We start from the raw sequence: 26,484 nt of genomic DNA on the forward strand, positions 1-26,484 counted from the left end.
CAACTTGATTTGTTCATTCATTACTGTCAAAGGTGAACAAAGTCAGACAATAGTTAAAAACAATTAAAACAGATTTTATTCAATAACTCCTGGTAGTGGGGTCAAGAACTGAGCTCCTTTCTGATTTGTGCAGAGGTGACTGGATGAGGGAGGCAGAGTGCTCAAGTAGAGTCAGGGAAGTGAAAAATGGCAAAAGGCAGGTTGGTGTAAATGAGATTAGGCAGCTGTGTCTGCTAGTTGGCAGTTATCAAAGTTAGGATCCTGCCTTCTCACCAAGACTGGAAGGCCTTGACTCTATTCTTTCTGTTAATTACATTTAAAGGAATGACTTTCAGGTCCTTGAGAAGGACACTCCTGAGTTGTGGGAGATTCAAAGCATGTCTGAGGGACAGAGGAAGGATTCACAATTGTCAGCCTTTTTAGTAAATGTGCTACCAAAGGGAGGTCAAGGGCCTATGGTCGGGTGTTGGCCAGAAGAACAAACAGTAAATTCTTTTGATAGCTCTGAGCTTTTGCAGAACGGAACTTATGGGGAGGCTAGATTGTCCCAGGGACAGGGCCTTTAGGCTGCTAGAGGTCATCCTAGGCATGGTCACACCTCTTAGGGCAGGGGTTTGGATGAAGATATTCTGTGCTGAAAGTACTCACTTTGCAGTTCTCACTGTTGTTCTTTGGAGATTTTTCTTTTCTAAATTTTAGAATCCTTTTAGTTGCTGCAGGGTTTACATAGTGTAAATATGTCATGATTTATTTAGGATTGTATTAAAAACAATCCTACAGTGAACATCCTTGTGCATGTGGTCTTATGAACTTATACAAATATTTCTCACTTGTCTGATTATAATGCGTTTAAATTACATTTTAATATGGTTTGCTAGTTGCCTTCTGAAATGTCTCTGCCATTTAATACAGTTAAATGAAAGGTTCTAAGCTATTCCCCTCACTTTTGGTCTCCTCCCAGTAATAGTTGCTGTCATTAGTTTGGTGTCTGTCCTTCTTGACCAAAGCTGCCCAATAGAACTAGAATATAAATCATATATTAAGATTTAAAAATTTTCTAATAGCCATGTTAAAGAGAGTATAAAGAAACAGGTGAAGCTAATGATGATAATACATTTTAATCAACTCTATGTATGTAACTTCAAGGTGTAATTAATGTAAAAGTTATTAACTATTATACTGAGTCTTTGACAGCTGCTCTGTATTTTACATTTGCAGCAGATCTCAATTTAGATGCTGAACTTTTATTTTGCATTCTTGATTAGACTTCATATTTATGAAATAAATAAGTTCTAAACATAATGTAAAAGTTCACTAGCTGAGTTCAGTTTTTAAAAAATTCTGTTTATGTTCACATCTGCATCAACAAAACTATCTCATCTTTTTCAGAAGAATTGATTTGACTTGGAAATAAAACCATGTAACTTTCAAAAACATGTCTGTCCAAGTTAAGCACATTTACTAATTCTTGTGTCAATTCCATATTGTTAATACTGAATTCATAAGAGAATTGTATAAATTTAAAAGCAGCTCTAATAAATAAATAAATAAATAAATAAATAAATAAAAGCAGCTCTAAATTTCAAAATCAACAAAGTATTTTTCAAATTTTTCCTGTAGTTTTTTCATGTAATTTAAATAAAACTCTTAATTATAGTTAAAATTTTCTGTCAGTTTATGTCAGAGAGATATATAATGTCAGTTACTGATTTGTATTTTTATGGAAATTTTTACTTTAAACATAGATTATTTTACCTATCTCACCAGGTCACATATATGCCTTTCTTTTCTACAGAATTTCAGGTTTGACTCACTCGTATAGAGCATGATGTTGATGAGAAACATAAATTACATTGCTCTTTTGTTTTTGTCCTTGATTTTTGAATGTTTAGCAAGTGTTCGTTTTGTTTCTTTAAAAAATCTTGGGTTCAGTTAAAAATTTTGGGTTGATTGGGTTATTGGAGTTATTATCTCCCATAATCACAGGCAATAAAAATTATAAATTTATAGATAGTACAGTAATTTATAAAACTCTTCATGACCCAACCAACGAGCACTGGCAAAAAACCAGAAAAATCATTAAATAAATTGTGTTCTTTTTTAACCAGTTCCAAGAATTTATATTTCATATGTATTCCAAGTGTTGTTTTTTTTAAATTATTTTTTTTACTATTTTATTCCTTTTTGCTTCACTGGGTCTTTGTTGTTGCGCTTGGGCTTTCCCCAGTTGCACTGCTTGGGTTTCTCCGGGTGGCTTCTGTTGCAGGGCCTGGGCTCCAGAGTGTGGGCTTAGTAGTGGTGTATGGACATAGTTGCTCCCAGGCATGTGGAATCTTCCCAGACCAGGGATCAAACCCCTGTACCCTACATTGGCAGGAGGATTCTTAACCCCTGGACCATGAGGGAAGTCCTCCAGATGTGTAACAACATATTCATGACACTCATCATAGATTCTGCTCTAGAAAGTTGAGCAAAAGGAAACTGTTAGCAATTTTACAAATATTGAATCAATTGATGTTCGATATGTTAGGTCTCATATTCTATAGGCAATTGTTGGCTGCTTAATTGAAGATCTTTCATTTTTAAAATAGCTTTTAAAATCTTTTCTCCATAATTTCTGATAAAATTCCCACAACTGAAATAATATATATTTTTACCATCTGTTTGTCTAAAAATGGTTTTCTTTTTTTGTGAGTGCAAGAAACCATTTTACAGCTGACCAAAGTTACAAGGTCAGACCTTGTTGCATATTATTTAAAAATATTTCTGGATATTTAATTTTGATTTGAGGTGACTAAAACTTCCTCAGTTCTTGTTTGTTGAGAGGAAACTGCTTCTCAGGTTTATTATGTTTATGTTGACAGTGTCTCTCAGTATTGTTTAGTTTACTTTCTTGAAGCTTTTAAAATGCATTGGGAAAAAAAAATAAAATGCATTGGACAACTTATTCCTGTTGTTTTGCTTAGTAAATTACATTTGGTATTCAATGTGAAATATGCAATATGCTTTAGTTCCGTCTGTCTGTTTTTTTGTATTATTTCAATAAGAGTACTATCTTCTGCACCTGCATTTGATTCTGCATCAGTATGACACATTTTTACATTAAAAATTTTGCTCATTATTTTTTAGCTAGAAAAATAATTATAATTAAGACAGAATAAGCAATTCAGATTAATAATCAATTACAGTTTACCCAGGGTGTCACTGTAATTTGTGCTGTTTGCGTAAAATATTCAAACAAATCAATTAAATGTTGTATCAGTGCATAGAAAAAATTCATTCAAGCAGAATCTCCAATTTAAGATTGACTACACTGGTGATGTGATTATATGTAGTGTCAAGAAAAATTGTACTGACAAGTTAAACAGGCAAGAAGACTTTACTCAAGACTGTTCTGACAGGGGAGAGACTGAACTCAGCTGCTACTACTGAGGGGTTTGTAGCCAATGGGCAGGGTAAGGCAGTCAGGTAAAAAATTACTGAGAAAAACTTGGTTAGGTATTAAGGGTGGGAGTGTCAACAATTTGGTCAGGTTTCAAGGGTAGGGGGATTGTCTATAAACTGGTTTAGTAGGAGTTTTGCTAGTTGAGAAGGCTTAGAGGAGCCTGATTAAAGTTTGGTCAAGGAGGGAGTTCTTGTCAGTAACACTAGAAACAATAGAATCATTTGTGACAAAAGGGTTAAGTAAAAATGTAATCCTATCCAAACAATGAAATTGTGTTTAATGGAATAATATGTTGCTTCAGTTAAAAAATTGTGTTTTTATCAGTTAAAAACCAGGGCTTCTCTTATAGTTCAGCTGGTAAAGAATCTGCCTGCAATGCAGGAGGTGCCGGTTGGATTCCTGGGTCAGGAAGATGCCCTGGAGAAGAAATAGGCTACCCACTCCAGTATTCTTGGGCTTTCCTGGTGACTCAGACGGTGAAGAGTCTCCCTGTAATGTGGGAGACCTCAGTTTGATCCCTGGGTTGGGAAGATCCCCTGGAGGAGGGCATGGCAACCCACTCCAGTATTCTTGGCTGGAGAATCCCTGTGAGCAGAGGAGCCTGGCGGGCTGTGGTCCCTGGAGTCCCAAAGAGTGGGACACGACTGAGCTACTGAGCACAGCAAGGCACAACTAAAATTCAGTAAAATCAGAAAAATTCAACCTCTTCATCCCATTAACCACATTTAAAATGCTCAACAGATGGACTCCCCTGGTGGTCCAGTGGTTAAGACTGTGCTTCCGCTGCAGCAGTTGTGGGTTTGATCCTTAGTTGGGGAACCTAGCCCATGTGCTGCAGGGCCAAAAAAAAAAAAATTTGCTCAATAGCTGGCTGTGGCTCACGGCTCCTGTAATTAGACAGTGGAGTTCTAGACCTTTTTGGAGTGTTATCACCTGTGTGTTGACCTGCATTCTGTACCTAAATATGTATTTTCTGTACCCACAGAAATATTTAGGTTTGGGTGTTTTTGATAGCATAATGGGATTATATTGTATATATTTTTGTTTTACTTGATTTTTTTTACTTACCATTTATTTTGGAGCTTGTTTTGTGTCAATACATAGGAATCTGCCTCTTGCATTTTAGTGCTTTCCGGGGCTGACCATAGTATGGTTATACTTTAGTGACTTGTTCCCAACTGATTGTTCTTAGATTGCACCCAGTACTATGCATCTATAAGAAGGCCTTGTGTGTTTGAGTATTTTTCCAGGTAGATTCTGAGAAGTAAAATTACTGCAATTTTAAAAGTTTTTGCACATGTAAACTATGAATAGATACTGTCAGATTGCCATCACAAAAGCCATTTTACACTCCCGTGAACATTTCCTGAATAGTACTCTTTGTCCTGCACCTTCATCCACTCCTGACATTTCAGTCATTAAGAATTTTGCCAGTCTTATGAATGAAAATCACTTTTGGTATACATTTCCTTGATAGTGAGATTGAATGGGTTTTCATGTTTCCATTAGCACTTCATTTCTTAACACAATACTTGTGTTTAAAGACAGTATATATCCTGTGTTCTTGCTTTCCTTCAAGTGACTGATCAGGTGGTTGGAGCAGGTCAGTTTTCAGTTTGCTTCTCTATGGACCAGAATCATTTACATGACTATTTTCTGCAGTCTTACTCAGCAATAAAACTGCTCAAAAACAGTGAAAGGCTAGAGACCACTACAGAATCAGGTTACCCTCTAGAGTATGCCAGAAAACACCTAGCATCCTATAGTGCACTCGGCAATCTTTCACTTTTTTTCCTGACAAATAACATATTTAAAGCTTCTAGCACATTGTCTGGCTCAGAGTGAGAACTTAATAAATTTAATTCTCTTCCACTGAAAGAATGAAAAATAAAGTAATTGAAAATTTATGGCATTTCTGTAGAGCTGCAATTCTTTGGATAGGGTTTGTATCTAGATTTCTAGATTTGGACTTCCCTGACAGTTCAGTATTTACCTTTGTTTTCCTTGGATCTTTCTCAGTGCTTGGGAACATTATTATAGGTAGGTGTTCATTAATTGTTTGATTGAATGTAACTGTGTTGAAGTATGTTCTAATTCATTATCCTGTCTGGAAAAACATGTATATCAGGAGAAAATAGGCTTGTTTCGTTTACTTTGTTATTTATCATGTTTTCAGACAGAGATTAGGAAATACATCCTAAACACACAAATGGATGGCCTTGCAAATGACTAGACTGACTGTTACCTTTCACAGTCCAAATTGTGTGACTGTAGCTAAACAGAAATCCTCCTACTAAGAGCCAATGTAGTTTTGTCGTGTGCACTCTCAAGGCGTTGTTATGCAGTTCTCTCTGTGAATGATGTTTTCTACACCTGGTAAAGCAGGCCAGCATATTCAATGTACGTTACAGCTGGAATAATCCATTGCTTTAAAAATAATTTTTATCTGCTTTTTAGATTTAGTGTTCAAATATTTTTTCATAAGTAACTGGGGGAAAAAATACACGGTGGCTACTGTAGACTGTAAAATGAAGGAGAAGCTTAGCTTTACCGTGGAGTCTGAGCTGGGTGTAACCTAACTAGCTAGAGGATATGCAATTCCTGATTGACAGCAGGACCAGCATTAGGCAGATTTTGTAAGAGAGAGCAGCAGCTCAGAAACCGTGATAAGGGCTCTGTTAGGAATCACTGCACTCACCACTCATATCTTTAGTTTCTTCATTTTTCTGCCTACTGGATTTGTAAACAAATAGCACAAAACTGTTCCTCTTTTGTTTTTATTAAAGTGATACTGCAATGCAGTTTCAGTCTATCAGCTAGGCAAACGTGTCGAAATTTGATATTCTCACTAAATTAGCCAGTTTTTAGCTGTGTTCCATGCTTATCTCTAGACCTTTGTGTATTAAATCCTATCTCGAGCTGTTCTCTTTATAAGCAAGTGTGTTTTGCTTGTGCCTTCCTGTCTTCAGTGAGAAGCTTTATGTAGGTCAGGCTTGGCTTAAGCAGATTTCCTGAACCTGCGTCAGCTTAAGCTGGAGGAATTTTAATAAACCCTCCCCTGTAGGCGTGGGCCTAAATGAGGCTAGCCTAGTTAAGCCTGATCTTTTTCTGTTTGTGAAAAGAGCTGAGCAGAGCTGAAAGCTGCATGGTGGTTTCAGAAACTGCCTACTTAATTTGAAAAGAACAATGGTAGGAAAAGCTAGATCTTCCAATTTTACCTTATCTGAAAAGCTTGATTTGTTAAAGCTTGTGAAGCCATATGTTAAAATTCTGGAAGAACACACTAACAAACATTCAGTGATAGTGGAAAAGAATAGATGTTGGGATATCATAGCAGTTAACTATAATGCAATTGGAGTAGACCGCCCTCCTCGAACAGCGCAGGGCCTACGCACTCTTTACAAAAGGCTCAAAGAATATGCCAAACAGGAGCTATTGCAGCAAAAAGAGACCCAGTCAGATTTTAAAAGCAATATTTCTGAGCCAACCAAGAAAGTTATGGAGATGATACCCCAGATTTCCAGTTTTTGCCTGGTAAGAGACAGAAACCACATACAAAGGTAAGCTTTATTTTATTTTGTTGTGGAAAATTATGGCGCCTCCTATCTATTGGGCTCTGGCTTAGTTGTGATAGAGATATGCATAGTAAACATCCCCACTACGGGAGCAGTGAATAGTGTCTTTGTTTTGCATTCTTAAACAAGAAAAGTGAGGCTATAAGGAATTTTTCTGCTGCATTTGATTTAAGCCACTGTTGATTGTCTTCCCTTCCCCCTTCCCTCCTTCTGTAGTTTCTAAAAAGTAAAGGTTAGGGAGGAATAAATGGGATGTAATTTGTGACATTACCTCATAAACTTTTTAAGCTTTAATATTAATTTGTTTAATTAGCTTCTGAGAGATACCTTTTTCTTATTTCACTTAAGATTACATTTCATTGGATTTTCAATTTTGTATAAAGTTAGCAGTTTCAGGAGAAATGGTACCCTTGCTTTATTATGAATTTTCACTGTCTACACTTACTAAATATTAATTGAGCTAAAAACCTAAAATGAACAATTAAGTAAACTTCTTAGTAGCACCACTGTATATGTATATGTTAAGACAGTTTAAATTATTTTTCTCATTTATATTCAAAGAGACAAGGAAACACAGGAAAAGGTGTTAATGCCTAATTAGGGATACAGATTATGTAGTAAAAGTTTTTGTTGCTTTTATATGTTAATGGTCTGTTCACTTTAAGCTCTCCCATAGTGTTTTGCAAGGGTATCAAAATATGAATTTTAATATGTTAATAAGAGCCACTGGATTAGAAACAGGTTTTTGGTTGAATTTTGTGCTCTACGTAACCACTTGCCTGGAAATCTTAAAAAACTATTATCTTACTGCTAATTCAGATTTTTAACCCCCAGCAGAAGATACAAATGGCAGCTTCATGCTTTTTCTGAATCATTTGGAATAGTTTAAGCAAACCGTAAACTCCTTGCTAGTTGAGGAACCTCTCAAACTTAACTTTACAAAGTACTTTCCTGTTGGTGAAAGAGTCTTTATATAAGCAAAATGATTAATTACCTGTGAAATTCCTTTGAAGTTAGGGAAGAAATGGGAAAAACCTTTTTAGTCAAACATATTTGTTATTTTGATAATTTACTGGGATAATATTTTTGAGCCAACTTCTTAACAATATACTTCTTATTTCTAGTTGATATCATAGTGAAAGATAGCGCCAGTGGGAATCCAAGACATGGATGCACAATGCATTAATTCATGGGGTTACTGCTTAAACTGTTCACTGTGATGACAAATGATTAAATCCCAGTATGGTGAATGTCAAAAAAAAACCCCTTCACAGTGAGACTGCTTTATACTCATTCAATTTTTTTTACCTCTTTGAGCCATAAAGAACGTTGGCTTTGCATTATAGGTATTAAACTACCTTTTGGCTGTAGGCTTTTATAATTTGAAAACTAAAACTAAATGTAGTTTTATTAAGTTGTGTATTTTAAAAATACAGTAATGTAGAAGAGAAGTAATATATAAGATACAACTATCTGTTTATGTATATATGGTATATGTACACATACATGCAATATATATACCTACACAATCAGTCTTTTGGGACACCAACATTTCTCTGATAAATTGAGTTAATTGATTTACACATTTCTATGCCTACTGGATTTACACATTTCTATGCCTACTGTGGAAACAGTTTTTCAGTTTAAAGGTAGGAGTATCAGAAATATGCCGCTTAAAACACTCATGTTAGCAGGTCAGCTCTGCCACACTCTATGCTAGTATTTTCATTTATTTATGTATTTAATATACTTATTTGACATCATCTTGACTCTTAATTATCTTGGAAGCTTATAATTACAGTATTTTAATTATGCTTCTATATAAATATACCTCTTAATCTCATCAAACTCTCTCTATACTTAATAAGGAAAATGTTACTACATATTTTATTTAACGTGTTTAAAGATATGCAACTATTTCATAAGGCTGTTTCTACAACTTATATTGATTTATGTCTTTATTTTTGCCTCTCTTTAACATCAGGTTATATTTTGTGTTTTATAACCAGTTTGATCCTCAGAATTCATATTCATAAATTTTAAAAGTCCTTTCCTGTTTGATCATTTTTTGTGACTTTCTCTAAGTCATTTTTAGACTTTGTTATGCCTTATTCTGATGTTTTAAACTAAAATAGCATGGAATATTCCAGATATAAGGCATATTTTTAATTTACATGGGAGTATATTGTCTATGTTTAATTGTCAGTCTTATAGTCTATTATACATACTAATTGGAAAAGTAATTATGTGGGTTTTTAAAATTTCATTTGTAGCTGTTGTTTTAACTTTTTCTCACTCTAGGATTTAGAGATGTTAGTAAAAGCAAGCCTTACTAATTTGAATTATATTTGTATTCCTTTTTTTGCTTTCAAATATCATAAAATCACAAAGGCAACATTATAATTTATATAATCTATTATACAAATAGATTTTTTCGTAACATATTAAATATCTTATTTCATTTGTACCTCTTAGACAAATATCTGATATTTCTGGCAATTTAATGCTATTAGTGACATACGGAGTTTAAATTCTTTTCCTTATGTTCTACTTGAACTTGTTCCAGCAGTTTAATCACCCATGTGGAATGCATTCTTACCTGTATTACTAATTTATGATTTATGAAATGTTGTTTCAATAATGTTAAGTGTAGCATTTCCATTAATGTTCCAATAATCTCTTTCACCTCTATAACTTTTAAGTTAGATAAAGACATATTTTTAAAAAAAACCTAGGAAACATGTATTCTTAATTCACAACTTAATGTTATACATGAAATTATTTAAAAACCAACAGAGTTTTAAGGAACACTGTGTTTTGTCATAACAAATATTGGTATATCAAAATTTAAATTATGCTAAAACTATAGTTGCCTCTAATAGGAATGCATATTTTATGGAAATTTCATGTAAATTTAATAAACTCTCAATATGTAGAGGACATTAAAAATTGCATTAAAAACACCATTTCATTTATTCAGTCTTTCAACATATGATGAGTACTTACTAGATTCCAAGTATAGTATGATGCTGGGTACTGATGATTCAGTGGTAGATGTAAACCCTTGCTCTTGTACACTTTACCTGGCCACTGGTTAAAAGACTTAAAGAGCACCTGAGTCATGTGGTTCTGGATAGGTATGGGGGGAACACCACTGTATTTGAAATTGGAAAGTTAGGAGAACTGCCTGCTAGTGGAGCATACCCCAAGTCATACACAATCTTGATTTTTTGTGTGTGACAAATACAGAAATCAGTACCTCTCAGAGACTGCCTTGTGCTATCCACTGGCCTTCCACTGTCCTCCTGCCAAAGTCATGGACCTCAGTGATTTTTAGATTGATCAGTTCAAGAGAGCAGAAATATGAGGTCTAGGACTACCATGTGGGGATAGTGAGGCCCAGAATGAATTAAATGACTCTTTACAGCATTTAAGAACCTCAGGCTTACAGGGACAATTGATATCTCTTTGAGGGTGTTAAAAATGCCACTTCTTTTTTATTTACCTCCATAGCCTTGTTTAGTATTTGTAATTTACTGTTCTTTTAAGAGCCCAATTTTAAAGTTAAGGATAAGGGAGAGCCATATATATATACATATATATATATATATATAAAATAATTAAAATCCCAGCCTTAGTCACTTTATTATTCCAAGGATTAAGAAATATTTTTTGTTTCCTAATTTGCTTTTTAGCTTGATAATTTAATGTATATTAGATATGAAATTATGTTTTAAAATGCTCTTGTCTTCATTTGATTTACATTTTGTGATGGTTTTTTGTGTGCTGTAGTGCAAACTTGGATGAGGAAGCACAGGCTGGTACCAGTTCACTACAGGTAATGTTGGACCGCCATCCAGTTGCTATTACAGTGGAGGTGAAGCAAGAAGAAGACATTAAGCCCCCTCCTCCACTGGTTTTAAATTCTCAACAGAGTGATACTTTAGAGCAAAGAGAAGAACAGGAATTAGTGCGTGTCATGGAAAGATCTTTGTCACCATCACTTTCCTCTGTTGATATGAGAATGACATCGTCTCCATCTTCTATCCCAAGGAGAGATGATTTTTTTCGGCATGAGAGTGGAGAAAATTTTAGGTCACAATTAGGGTATGATCCTCAGATTCTACAAATGCTGAAAGAGGAGCATCAGATAATTTTAGAAAATCAAAAAAGTTTTGGATTATATGTTCAGGAGAAGAGGGATGGATTGAAAAGAAGGCAGCAGCTAGAGGAAGAGCTGCTAAGAGCAAAAATTGAAGTTGAGAAGCTGAAAGCAATTCGACTACGGCATGATCTACCTGAATATAATAGTCTCTGAGATTTTTTTCAATCTTGCAATTTGATTATTTATTTTGGCCTGATTAGTTTCATTTGGGAATATCCTGAAGCAGAGTACATATTCTTAAAACATATTGTTAATCTCTACTATGAAAAAGGCTTTTTTGACATGATTTTCTGATTATTTAATTTTCCTTTGAGATATAGTAAAACACTGATGGCATGCTTATAAATTTTTTGTCTTCCTGGGCCTTAAAAAAGATGTTTTATTTTGATTATTAACATATATAAATGCATATGTATATACATAAATATTCTTTCAAAGTTCTGAATCTTCAACATTTTAAATTAACATTTTGAAAGCTGTATGTAGTTCAAGTTGTTTATTAATAAGTTAGTGTAATTTAGAAGCAATATTAGTTTAATAGAAGCTCGTCTATATGACACTGATTTTTATGCTTTCATTCTTTGAAGGAATAAGTTCTAGAATTTTAGGGACTAAAATAGAAGGTATTTGGAGAGCACTTTTCCCACCTCAATTTAAAGGTAATAAAACTGAGGGCGAGGGAAAACTCAGTGATTTACTTGGTTTAACAAAGCTCTTCATGGCATAGCAAGGACCAGCACTCAGTTTTTGTTTCTCTGTAATTTTTTCCCCCTACTGTTCCTTTAGAAGTAAAAATCTGCTAAAGTATCCTACATGGTAAAAAATTAGAAACATTTATTTCATTAAAATTGTCTTTAAAAATCGGTGGATTGTGAAATCAGGGGGATTGTGTCAATTACTCCCATCCTCCTTTTTTTTTGTCCTGCAAAATAAGATGTACTGTTGGAGCTGTTATATATTGAGGTGGCCAAAAAAGTTTGTTTGGTTAGTGAATATGTTGTTCAGTAAATGTGTCTTTTATTTTTACTTAAAACCGAACTAACTTTTTGGCTAATCCAACATGTTGACTATGAGATTTAATATGTTGATTCATTTTGAATGTCTTAGTCTGAAAAAGATTTCTTTCACGGTGAAATCACAGTAAACTTTAATGAACAAAATTAAAATTTTACTTACAATAAAAATAGCAAAACATTATATGTGTATAACTTATGATATCTATAGTCTTATGTTTCTGTAAATATTACTATTTTAGTATTTGTGGAAATAAAACCTTGATTCTTAAAGCACACATACACATTTTGTTAAATCTTTAATATGTGTACTACTTAAGGATTTCTATTTTTGCCAAGGGTTTGTTGAGGAAGGCTATTTTAAGCCAAGCTTGAGAATGGGGTAGGTTGGATTTCAACAGTTTTGGGGGAAAAGGCTGTTTATGTCAGAGTGAGCAGCATGAAGAAAGGCATAGATGAAGAGAAAAAGTGGGTCAGAGTGTATAAGCCCAAATACAGTGCTAAGCCAGGTGATTTTTAAGTGATTTTAAGTGAACACAGAGCCAGTTAGGGCTGTGATAGTCTGGACGAGGACATGTACCTTGACTAATTGGGGTAGCTACTCTTTAGCTTTAGCGGAATTATTACATGCAGAAATAAGCAAGAAATCTGCATTTGTATGAGAAAATTTTATTTTTAAAACATTTACAAATAATTAAAAATGTTGAATAAAAACATAAAACATATGAGTGGGCCTTGTTCAGCTGTTGGGCTTCGGGCTCATGGCCTTTGGTATAGACCAGTGGTTCACCAAGAGTGCATCTTGGCCAGCAGCATCAGTATCACTTAAGAACTTGAGAGAAATGTAAATCCATTCCTTCTAGATCAGCGACTCAAAGGGGAGAGTCCAGCAGTTTGTTTTAATAAGCTCTCTAGAGATTTCTGATGCAAACTATAAAGCCAGTCAAAGAACCACTGAAATAGAGTATTTGGAAACCTAGCATGGTGCATAAATCATTAGAATTTAAAAAATTTTTGTTGAAGAGTGGGTGAAGGTAAACTGAGGGATATCATTTTGGAACTTGGAAACTGGTGCTAGATTATGGATTACATTAAAAGCTGTTGTAAGGAATCAAATGTGAATGTATAAGGGAAACCTTGGAAGGCTTTTGATTAGGGGCATATGCCTTGAGCTCTGTCTTAAGGTCATGATAGCATTTCAGAGTGGGCATTGTAGTGAGATGAAATCCAAAATTTAGGTTATGGCTACAGGAATAGAAAGAAAGTAAATAAAATAGACTCTTACAGTACTGTTTGAGCCTGTTGACTGCTTAATTTCATTGGCATTTTATATCTGCTATTAGAGTTAAATATTATAAAAATTGTCTTGAATGTATAATGTGATATATCCTTTTGATAATTTCATCTTCTTTAATCTTCTCTCTGACTTTTCTTTCAGTCTAAAGACTTTTATAACTCTTATTTGAGGTAATGTTTTTATAGTATAATTCTCATAAGTCTTTACAGTAGTAAGCTTTAACTTTTTGAAATTATTGAAAGCAAGTTACCATACAAAATGTAATTCATATTATAATCTTAGCATGGTACTACTCAGAATTGTTAATGAATGTTCAATTTGAATGCTAACTTTGACAGCCAAATCAGAGTTTTCCAAATTGTTCTGTGGAATAGTCATTCTATGAAATGTCTTTATTAGCAAAGTAACATGTTCAAAAAAAGTGCAATATATATTTTTTTTGGTGGTTAGATTCTAAAATAAGTGTGGAAGGTAAAAATGTAGACTATACAAAATTGTCCTTGACTGTTTTTTTTGCTGCCAAGAAAACATAGTTTGCTTCAGTAAGATTTTTCACCAGCGGTGTTCAAGATTGTTGTTTCATTGCTGATATCATGTGACAAATATGTTAGCGTTTAGGGCTGAATGGAAAACCTTAGTTTTACATATTTTTAAACACCAGCATTCCACTCATTGCATCGGAGTTCATTGCAGCAGTTTTTCTGAGTCACTGTTGTTTAATTTTAATCTGCAGAAATTAAAGTGAGTGTGATTCTGCTCCATTTTTATTGCTCCACCTCCTCACCCCGGCAATAGTTAGCATAGGATAGTTTTTTGAGAAATTCCGTGCGAAAAAGACTTGTTTAACTGCTGAACTGGTTTTGGAGGCTTTTTATTATTACCTTGCAGAGTAACTTAGGGAAATTCTGAGCTAAAGCTTTTTTCTTTTCCTTTCTATACTGAGAATTTTTTGAGTTTTTGACTACTTACCAACTTACATTAACAGTTTTTGCTGAGGACAAGTTTCACTAAGGGGCATATGTAAGGGCAAATTCTGTTAGTGCAAATGGAATAGATCTGAGCCCCCTGACATCTTATATACTACAGAGAACTGTTTGGGGCCATGAGCTTTACTTATGAAGTGTAATGCTGGGAAAACATGGGAAAGAGTGATTTTATTTTTTAAATGTAGACTTGGTTCTGTATAAATACATTAAATTTGAAAAATATACTAAATAAGACTATTTCATCCAATATATTAGTGATTTAGATAGTGCATACATTATTCTTGTCATCTTGTCTTTTCTTACTCATTTGAACTTAAATGGGTATTTTGTTGTTTTTTTTTTTTTTAACAACCTATGACTTTATAAAACTAGGTATGATTTATAATAGCACCCTGAAAAAGTTTATGAAGTTCTTTGATTTCTAATAAAATGCCATATTTCTTAAAATACGCAAATATATTTCTGTTTTGTGTAATGAGACATCAACTTGGTGTAATTTAATTTTGAAAGATTCATTCTACCTTGTTGCATCATTACTTACATGAAAATGTTTAAAATATGAATTTTTTTCATGTGCCTTCTTTTAGAATAATGTCAAGTTTTAACTGAGTGTGGTAAATTGTAATTAAAATATACTATAGTTGATAGTGGTTAAATGGTTTGTTAATACATGTTCTTTTAAATACATGGTAATACATTGTATTGACTTGTGTACTCTTTTTGTGTGCCATAAGTCAAATAATTCAGTACTACACAGGTAAAAGTTTTTGATGAGACATAATTGAAATAATGACATTTCTTTCGGTGATTGTGCCAATGGTTGGTGGTGGTTTAGTTGCTGAGTCATGTCCAACTCCTGTGATCCCATGGAGAGAGGAGCCTGGCAGGCTACAGACCACAGGATTCTCCAGGCAAGAACACTGGAGTGGGTTGCCATTTCCTTCTCCAGGGGATCTTTCCAACCCAGGGATTGAACCTGGGTCTCCTGAATTGTTGGTACATTCTTTACCAACTGGCTACAAGGGAAGCCTCTGTGCCAGTATAGATGTCAAATGTACCATGTCTAAATTTCATAATATATTTATTTTTTTCAATTGTTAAGACTCACAGATTCTCAAAATCAATTGAACATTTGGCAGTGACTTTGATTGTAAATAGTAAAAGTAATTAGATGAAATATGGTTGTAATACTTAACAAATAGAAAAGAGCAAATTCTTAAAACATGCAACCTAATTAAACATTAATAGTCATGCCACATCTTTGCATATGATTTTGAGAAATTGGATCCATATTTTTTATATATCTTCTGTAAGTTGTTTTCACTAAAAATAGCAGCTGTGATGTGAATTTATATTATTTATCTTTAGTTTTCAGTTCCTTTGTAAATAGTGGAAAGCAAGTTAATAAATAAATAAAAATATCACCTAAGTTAGTCCACATTTAACTAACGTGTATCTATCATTAGACTTACACTTATCACATAGTTATCCATCTATATCCATCCATAAATTCTTTTTTTTTTCTTTTAAGGAAAACTTATTTTAAAACAAGTTGTAGAATTAAAATACTTTACCCATAATCACTTCAGCATGAGTGTTATGAACTGGAGTTCAATATTTATTTGTGTGTGTATGATTTTTTTAAGTAAAATTTGCAAAATGTGAAATCTTAATTACACCATTTGATGAGTTTTGACAAATTACTACACCTGTGTAGCTTAAACCCACTTCAAGATTTAAAAAGGTTATCACCCTATCACTTCTTCGCCAAGATCAAGTGTAAAAAATTATCACCCTAGAATGTGCTCTCCTGCCCCTTCCTAACTGATCCCCTGGCACCTCAGGCAACCGTTGTTCTAATTTTTAAAAAAACATAGATAAATTTTGCTTGTTCTAGAACTTAATATAATTGAGGTCAAACAGTATGGACACTTTGTATCTATTTTCTTTCATCCATCTTAATGTTTTTAATATTCATCCATCCTCTCATCAGTAGTTCATTGCTTTTTTTTGTTGCTGAGTAATATTCCATTTTATAAATACACCACAGTTTGTTTATCCTCTATCTTTAAAAAAAACCTTTTTATTTATTTAATGAATTTATTTGACTGTACCATCTCTTAATTGAGGCATATGGGATCTTAGTTCCTTGACCAGGGATCAAACCCAGGCCCCCTGCATTGGGAGCATGGAGTCTTAGCTACTGGACCACCAGGAAAGTCCCCATACATTATCTTTTGATGGACTTCTGGACTTTTTTTCCAGATTTTGGTTGTTCTGTATTTTCTCGTATAAGTATGTCATGAACTTAATGCTGGCTTAAGGAAGATATCTGTTTAACTTTTTAAGAAAACTGCCAAACCTTTTCTCAAAGTGATTGTACCATTTTACACTCCCATCAACAATGTATGGATTATTTTTTAAAATAAAGCTTTGCATGTTTATTGACTGGAATGTCAGAATTGAAATTGATGAATAAATTTTTGTATATTTCAATGAATTAAAAATGCTGGGTAGATAGTTTAGGTATCTGGGAATATTGTAGTTTGTTGATTTTTTTTTTCTTTCTGTTTTAGCACTTATTGCATATATGCTTTGGCATGAAGAATTGAGAAATATGAAATGTATAGTTCCTGCCATTCTCAAAGTATCATTCTGAAAATGATCTTTAATGCAGAGAAGTATCTTCTAGGTTTATTTTATGCATAATGATACTTGCGGTTAGTTGGCATTCAGTCTGTTTTGTTAGGTAAAGAAAACTGTGGATGTTTACCAGTTTGAAGAATTTGTATATTCATGTTTGCATATTTCTTAGTGTAATGAAAACCATATCTCTCAGATCTCACGTTAATATTGCAGTTATATGTTAATGCATATTAAAAGTTCTGGTAGCTTTTGGTAATTTTGAAACTCAAAAAATATGGTTTGTAAGAGTATTTATATTTTTTGTTGAATTTGATGATATGAGACATTTTAAATTCCATTTACTCCATTTGTGTTTAGAATTGTTAAAAGAAAAGAATATTAAAGGTTTGGGTTTATGAAATGTATAATTAAACCACACAGTCTTAGAGTTACTATGCTTAGCACTCATCCATTAAGATGATAATATCCACTATTAATATTTAAATGATCATGTCTCTGCCTTCCTCTTTTGTCAAAGCATGAATTTAAGCATTCTTACCCTGTGAATTACCTTGTGAATCTTGCTGTACACCTTCGAGCCTCTGGTTTATGAAGACTGTTTTTGGCATTGATTTGGAAAGCGCATTACAGGGTCAAAGGAGTAGATCAGAACCAAGTTTAGAAATAAAAACGAAGAGCATGCGCGCTCAGTTGCTTCAGTCGTGTCTGACTCTTTCCAGTCCCGTGGGCTATGGTCATTCAGGCTCCTCTGTCCATGAGATTCTCCAGGCAAGAATATTGGAATGTGTTTCCATGCCTTCCTCCAGGAGATCTTCCCGACCTGGAGATCAAACCCGCTTCTCCTTCATCTCCTGCACTGCAGGTGAATTCTTTACACACTGAGACACCTGGGAAAAATTATAGGTTAGAGTGGAATTGTTAGTGGTGGTTAGTCTGGAATGTAGCAAATTAGTCATTGTTTTATATGTTACAAGTAGTCTAGATAAAGGAAGTTATGCTCCTAATATGTTTAATTCCTAATATCTTCGTTCTGCTTTTTTGCAGTCATTTTCCTTTGCCTGCCCTATGTGTTAGTCCTTCTCAATTGTGTCCGACTCTTTACAACCCCATGGACTGTAGCCCACCAGGCTCCTCTGTCCGTGGGATTCTCCAGGCAAGGATACTGGAGCAGTTCCTTTCTCCTGCCCTATGCCTACATTTAAAAAGGGACTAAATGGGAAAGGGACAAGTAGAAGATGATGATGGTCGTTAACATTTGGAGAGCACTTACTGCATGGCGAAGACTGTTGTATGCATTTTACATGTATTAGCTAGTCTAAGGCAACAATTCTATGATGTAGGTATTAGTATTACATTCGTTTGCCAAATTATAAGCTGGCACAGGGGTAAGTAACTTGTCCAGGGTCATATTACTAGTTAGGGCAGATCAAGCTTCAAGTGCAACCAGTCTGGCTCCAGAGTTCATGCTTTTATTCCTTCTCCTTTCTTTCCTGCAAAAGAAAGGATATATCTAAATCTGAGACTCTTATGTTATTTCAGTTAGTATAAGAAATTCTGAATTCTTAGAATTTAACTACTGTCTTTTGCTCTAGTCAGTTGTTGTTGTTGTTTTTTTTTTTTTGCAGGGGCAGGTTTGGACATAACAGGTAGCTCTCCAGGGAATGCAATACAATATTTGACTCTAAGATATCTTTCCCAGCCATTTTTGATGAAGACAGGCTTTTTGTCCCTTCTTTAATAGCAATCCTGAGGAGTTACATTTTTCTCTTAACCAAGTGAAAATCAAGAACAAATTTGAAAAATACAGAAAGCTGTTGTCAGTCTTTCATTCGTGCACAGTGACTGCTACTAGTAGAAATAGTGTATAAAGAAAACAAACTAAAATTGTCTAAAATTGCATACCACAGCATTTTTTAGAATTCAAAAACTGATCAAAGCATCCCATCTTTTTCATTAATGCTAAAACCCTCAAAACTTTATCTGGAAAAATTAAAATAACAAAAATAACACATGACAACTAGCTTATCTAAGAACTGGTATCTTTTTGACTAAAAACTAATGGAGTAATACAGTCTTCATAATGTTGAAGCAAAATTTGATTTAGCAAAACTATTTGGTAGAAATAATGGTTATGAAAGAATTTATGTTGGCAAAAATTAAAATACATAAAGAAGTGATAAATCTTTGTTATTGCATTTACTTGGAAAATAATCCTGAATGTACAGTATGTACAACTATGCAGCTGAGTTCAAAGTTAAGTTCTAAGGCTACTTTCTCATGAAAATTAGTTTTAAGGTAATTCTATTTTACTATCTTTATAAACATGAAGTAAAAATGTGCCTAGAATAAAAATGGCAGTTTTGAAAACTACCTGTTGTTATGGGAATATGGTGATGATCAAGATCTAAAGACACCCTCCTCTCAACACTTTATAGTTTTGTGGGAAAGGCTGACATTAAATAGTTTGTCACATAATTGCTGAGTTAATGCTGAGATAACACAGCTTGATGTAGTTTTGCAGTCAGGGAAATTTAAACTATATGGAAGGGTGACTAGAAATTAATTTAGATAAAGCATGTTGAAGGAGGAAAAGTAGAAGAACTTTGGCTGGAAGTAATGTTTTCTTCAAGACCTTTAAGACAAGTAGATGACTAGATTTACATTTAAAAACTCGTGTGTGTGAGCTTAGTCACTCAATCTTGTGATACTCCTCAGTCCATGAAATTTTCCAGGCGAGAATCTTGGAGTTGACATTTCCCTCTCTAGGGGATCTTCCCAACCCAGGGATTGAACTTGAGTCTCCTGCATTGGTAGGCAGGTTCTTTACTACTGCACTACCTTGGAAGCCCACATTTAAAAATAAATACAGTAAATATGGAAAAAGGCTTTGGGTGTAGGGGTGGCAAGAGAAGACTTCATTAGAACTATTGAGAAGACCCTGGAATATTTCCGTAGTCCAGAGATGATTATTTGGAAAGAGTAAGGACCGTGCAAAAGGCAAATAGTACACAGCTTTGAGAACCATGAAGAGAGTAGAATCTTGTGGATTTTATGGTTGATTGGCTCAGGAATTGAGAAAATGAATGTCCTGGATGATTGCCAGTTTCTTGGCTTCTTTCACTGAAAAATGGAAAAACTGAAAGAGGAGCAATTTTTGAAGAGAAGATAAGTGGACCTGGTGAGTTTGTGACATTTATGAGACATTCATGTAGACCAACTGCATGTACTGGTATACATGCAAATCTAGAGTTATGATCTGGGCTAGAGAAAAAAATATAACAGTATAGTAATGGTATTGAAGCCATGGGAGCTAATTTAAGATTTGGTACATAGTGAGGGGAGGCAGGCTTAGGACTCAGAGCTGAAGAGCTCCAATAAACAAAGGTTAGACTGGAAGTAAGAACTGGCAAAGATGATAAATAGCCATCAAGGAAGAGGAAAATTTGAAGTGTGTTAGAAGCTATAACAATAGAGTTCAGTATTTCAGGAAGAAATGGTCAACACTGTCCAATCCTTTTGGGAACTTTGGTCAGGACTAAAAAGTAACCTGTGGGTTTATTGACAAAGAGCTCCTTAGTGGCCTTTAACACAGCAACTTAGGGGCAGGCCCGACTGGAAGCCAAGTTGGCGAGGTTGAGAAGTTGACTGTGAATTTGAAGAAAGCGAGGGAGTGAGTGGTTATTCAGATGATTATAGTGGAAACTGGGGACAGGCAACTCCTTCAGGCAATGTAAGTTCCCTTTTTATGCATGTGTTCTGGTTTATCCCTGAGCATAACACATCACAGAATAATTTTAACTTTGTTTTTCCATGCTATGGCCTTTTCCTGGGATTTATTGTGGGGAAAGGGTTTTAGTAGGGGGAAGTCAAGTGATCTTTTTAAGAGCTCTTTCTTACCCCTAAAATAATGCACTGGTTCTCCCTCCAATCTCATAGTTTCTCATTAAAATAAAGAATCAACTTTTTGACCTATGACTAAAACATAATCATTTATTGAGTTACAGTATAATGTTTAATAATTTCTAGTGAGTGGGCTTATTTCAACCTGGCGCATTTTAAACTGTTAAATTCTGTGTGTTGCCAGAACATATGGTTTTCTTTTTTTTAGTGGGGAGGGATAGAGAGGAGTGTTTAAATAACCTGGGCCTATTTAAAATTTCACAAATTATTTGAAATTTCATTACAATAGAAGGTGTAGTGAATTCCTTATGTTAAAGAGGATATAAATGGATTCTTGATTCTTCTAGCACATTCATCACTTATTAAGTATTAGTCTTTTACATATTAAAATGTAATAGTATTTTATATATTTTTAAAACATTTTAATTTTTGTATTCATTTAATTTGGTTGTACGGGGTCTTTGTTGCTGTGCCCAGGCTTTCTCTAGTTGTGGCGAGCAGGGGCTGCTCTTTGTCGCCCTGTGCAGGCTTCTCATTGCCGTGGCTTCTGTTGTTGCCGAGTCTAGGCTGTGGGCATGTGGACCTCAGTAGTTGCCGCACGCTGGCTCTAGGGCTTGGGCTCAGTAGGTGTGGCACACGGACTTGGTGGCTCCATGGCATGTGGAATCTTCATGGACCAGGAATCAAACCTTTGTCCCTAGCTTTGGCAGGTGGATTCTTATCTGCTGCATCACCAGGAAAGTCCTTTAATTTTGACATAATATCTTACTAATTCAAGTTCTCTTTAGTGCCCGTGTTCTACTTATAGATTTCACTGAAATTTTGCAGTAAGAGTTTGAGTTTCTTTTTTTTTTTTCAATTTATTTTTATTAGTTGGAGGCTAATTACTTTACAATATTGTAGTGGTTTTTGTCATACATTGACATGAATCAGCCATGGATTTACATGTGTTCCCCATCCCGATCCCCCCTCCCGCCTCCCTGAGTTTGAGTTTAGACTGCATTTTGGGCAATCTGTAAGTTGTTGAATGAATGAATGTTGAGGGTCTTCAGATCAGATTGAAAATTCAGTTTAAAAAGGTGTGAAACTTATTTTAGGTACATCCTTTATAATATGAAATTAGAGAAGTCAAGCAAAGAGGAAATATAACTATATATAAAAACCACTAATAATAAAATTCAAATTACCATGTTAAATGCCATTTCTATCAAATTGGTAAAGATGAATGTTCACACAAAAATCTGTACATAAATGTTCATAGTAGCTTTATTTGTGATAGTTAAGAGCTATTAATGGAAACACCTCAATAAATAGTAAGGAACAAAGTAATAAAGAACAAAGTTGATATATAGGCATCAACTTGGGGTAAATCTCAAAGACATAATACTGAGTGGGAGAAACCAGCTTGAAAGGTGGTGTACTGTATGATTTTGATTTATCTGAAACATTCTTGAAAAGACAAAACTATATTGGTGGAAAAACAGATCAGTAACTGAATAGGGTAAGGGTGTGACCAAAAAAGAATAGCATGAGAGAGTCTTTTTAAAAAAAATAACTATTTCATTTTTGGCTCTGCTGGGTCTTCATTGCTGTGTGGGCTTTTCTCTAGTGGAGAGCAGGGCTACTCTCGGTGCTGTGAGCCGGCTTCTCTTTGCAGTGTCTTCTCTGGCTGTGGAGGATGGGCTCCAGGGCATGTGGACTCAGTAGTCGCAGCTCCTAGGCTCTAGAGCACAGTCTCAATAGTTGTGTGTAGGCTTAGTTGCTCTGAGGCATGGGGAATCTTCCCGGATGAGGGATCAAACCCACGTCTCCTGCACTGGCAGGCGGATTCTTTACCACTGAGCAGCAGGGACGTCCCATTAGGTAGTCTTCTGGAGTGATGGAACTCATCCTGACTGTTCAGTTCAGTCGCTCAGTTGTGTCCGACTCTTTGCGACCCCATGAATCGCAGCATGCCAGGCCTCCCTGTCCATCACCAACTCCCGGAGTTTACTCAAACTCATGTCCATTGAGTCAGTGATGCCATCCAGTCATCTCATCCTCTGTCGTCCCCTTCTCCGCCTGCCCCCAATTCCTCCCAGCATCAGGGTCTTTTCCAATGAGTCAACTCTTTGCATGAGGTGGTCAAAGTACTGGAGTTTCAGCTTCAGCATGAGTCCTTCCATTGAACACCCAGGACTGATCTCCTTTAGGATGGACTGGTTGGATCTCCTTGCAGTCCCAGGGACTCTCAAGAGTCTTCTCCAACACCACAGTTCAAAAGCATCAGTTCTTCAGCGCTCAGCTTTCTTTATAGTCCAACTCTCACATCCATACGTGACCACTGGAAAAACCACAGCTTTGACTAGACTGACCTTTGTTGGCAAAGTTATTTCTCTGCTTTTTCATATGCTGTCTAGGTTGGTCATAACTTTCCTTCCAAGAGTAAGTGTCTTTTAATTTCATGGCTGCAATCACCATCTGCAGTGATTTTGGAAGTAGGAAAAAGCAAAATGATAGGATACTGAAAGAGGAACTCCCCATGTCGGTAGTTGCCCAATATGCTACTGGAGATCAGTGGAGAAATAACTCCAGAAAGAATGAAGGGATGGAGCCAAAGCAAAAACAATACCCAGTTGTGGATGTGACTGGTGATAGAAGCAAGTTTCGATGCTGTAAAGAGCAATATTGCATAAGAACCTGGAATGTTAGGTCTATGAATCAATGCAAATTGGAAGTGGTCAAACAGGAGATGACAAGAGTGAATGTCGACATTCTAGGAATCAGCGAACTAAAATGGACTGGAATGGGTGAATTTAACTCAGATGACCATTACATCTACTACTGTGGGCAGGAATCCCTTAGAAGAAATGGAGTAGCCATCATGGTCAACAAGAGTCTGAAATGCAGTACTTGGATGCAATCTCAAAAACAACAGAATGATCTCTGTTTGTTTCCAGGGCAAACCATTCAATATCATGTAAATCCAAGCCTATGCCCCAACCAATAATGCTGAAGAAGCTGAAGTTGAATGGTTCTGTGAAGACCTACAAGACCTTTTAGAACTAACACCCAAAAAGATGTCCTTTTCATTATAGGGGACTGGAATGCAAAAGTAGGAAGTCAAGAAACACCTGGAGTAACAGGCACATTTGGCCTTGAAGTAGAGAATGAAGCAGGGCAAAGGCTAATAGAGTTTTGCCAAGAGAACGCACTGGTCATAGCAAACACTCTCTTCCAACAACACAAGAGAAGACTCTACACATGGACATCACCAGATGGTCAACACCGAAATCAGACTGATTATATTCTTTGCAGCCAAAGATGGAGAAGCTCTATACAGTCAGAAAAAACAAGACCGGGAGCTGACTGTGGCTCAGATCATGAACTCCTTATTGCCAACTTCAGACTTAAATTGAAGAAAGTAGGGAAAACCACTAGACCATTCAGGTATGACCTAAATCAAATCCCTTACGACTATACAGTGGAAGTGAGAAATCGATACTAGATCTGATAGAGTGCCTGATGAACTATGGGCAGAGGTTTATGACATTGTACAGGAGACAGGGATCAAGACCCCATCCTGACTGTGGTAGTGGTAAGTCAATTTATACCTGTGTTAACATTCATAAAACTGTGCACTAAGAGAAAATGTTGATTTTGCTGCATGATAATTGTTAACAATAAAAAATAAATACTTTAAAAATTGGTGAGATGATATTAAATATAGTAGTGAAGTGGATCCTGTCTTTGTAGGAATATCATTGGTAATACGTTATGCAGATATTAAGCATCATTTTACTGTTTAATGATATGGGAAATGTATTCAAAATAATATATGAAAAGAGGAGAATAAAAAACTACACCATATTTTCTGTATTAGAAGCATATTTTCCCTCAAAGAAGTATATGAAATCACTCTTTGTTTGAACACCCTCCCTTTGATCGGAAGGCCAGGAACCTGGAGCCACCGCCCTTTAGTCCTTTCTGTCCTTGACTGTTGGGTTTGGGATTACAGCAGCTAGAATCCTTTCGGGGATAAAAAGTTGTTGGGCCAAGCATTATGGGTCAATCATTTGTTTTCTTAGGAAAAAACCTTGATGGCTTCAGATAGTCAAAATTCACTTTGTGTATGTGCTGCCGAAGCGAGCACTCAAAATTCACTTTGTAAATCCATGAATGCCAATGCTGCACAAATGAATTATCTGAATTCTAGTAGTGACAGTGGTTTTTCAGACTTGTAGGAGACTGGTTTACCTGGCTTGAAGCTGTAGACATTTTTTGTTTGTTTGTTTGGTTTTTGGACATGTGTTTTCTTCTCTCTTTAGTAAATATTTTCCAGTGAAATGGCTGGTTATAGTAGGTCTATGTTTAAATTTTTAGGAGTCTATCATACTGTTTTCCAAAGTTACTGTACTATTGTATATAGTACTATTCCTTCCAGTAGTGTGTGATATTTCTAGGCGCTCTATACTTGTTATTTCAGTTATAATTGACTTTACATTTTGATAACACTTAAGATAGTCAGTTTTGAAATTTTTAATCAAGTTAGTGTGTGGTGTTATCTCATGTTTTCAAACAACTTTATTGAGTTATAATTCACATTCCATGTAATTCACTCATTATATGACAGGGAGGCCTGGCGTGCTGCAGTTCATGGGGTCGCAAAGAGTCAGGCATGACTGAGTGACTGAACAAGAGCAACATAATTCACTCATATAAAGTATATAATTCCTGATTTTTTAGTAGTGTATGTACAGTTATGTGCAGCTATCACCATAGTTTTAAGATGTTTTCAGTACTTCAAAAAGAAATCCTGTGCTCTCTAACTTTCAACCCCCATACCTCCTGCCCCTAGTCTCACCCTCATCTCCTAGCCCTAAGTGACCATTAAACTACTTTCTGTCTCTATAGACTTTCCTGTTCTGGACATTTCATATAAATGGAATCATGATCATGTAATGTGTAGTCTTTTGTGATTGGCTTCTCTTACTTAACATAATGTTGTTAAGGTTTGTATGTGCGGTAGCATGTATCAGTGTTTTATTCCTTTAATGGCTGAATAATATTATGAATAATATCACTGATAATAATGTGATGTACCACAATTTGTTTATTCATTTGTTCATTGAATGGACATTTGTTTTGTTTCTACCTTTGGGCTATTATGAATAATACTGCTATAAACATTCATGTGCAAGTTTTTTTGTGTGGACATGTTTTTCTCTGTCTTGAGCATATACCTAGGAGTGGAATTGCTGGATCATATGGTGACTGTAATCTTTTGAAGAATTGTGAAACTGTTTTTTAAAGTGGCTGGACTATTTTACATCCCACCAGTAGTGAGTGTGGATTCCAGTTTCTTTGCATCTGCACCATACTTGCTTTTATCCATTTGAGACTAATCATCTTAGTAGATGTGAAGTGTATATTATGTTTTTTATTTGCATTTCTCAAATGGTTAATGATATTAAACAT

At 35.1% G+C, this 26,484-nt stretch overlaps 1 protein-coding gene across 7 annotated transcripts in view; it reads left to right on the forward strand.

The window, feature by feature from the left end:
- RAD54B (RAD54 homolog B) overlaps positions 1 to 26,484 on the forward strand; it is a 108,241-nt gene that overhangs the window by 31,066 nt on the left and 50,691 nt on the right. Inside the window, exons 2-3 of one of the 7 annotated variants that reach the window (XM_061123771.1) lie at positions 10,813 to 10,858; positions 17,058 to 17,989. The exons of 5 other annotated variants lie outside the window; for them this stretch is intronic. In XM_061123771.1, coding sequence (XP_060979754.1) covers positions 17,716 to 17,989 — 274 coding nt within the window. In that variant the 5' untranslated portion in view covers positions 10,813 to 10,858; positions 17,058 to 17,715. The remainder of the gene's footprint in view (positions 1 to 10,812; positions 10,859 to 17,057; positions 17,990 to 26,484) is intronic. One more of the 7 variants, XM_061123772.1, reaches the window with a different exon arrangement.

This window comes from Dama dama, chromosome 21, assembly GCF_033118175.1.
Source record: "Dama dama isolate Ldn47 chromosome 21, ASM3311817v1, whole genome shotgun sequence".
Classification (NCBI taxonomy): domain Eukaryota; kingdom Metazoa; phylum Chordata; class Mammalia; order Artiodactyla; family Cervidae; genus Dama; species Dama dama.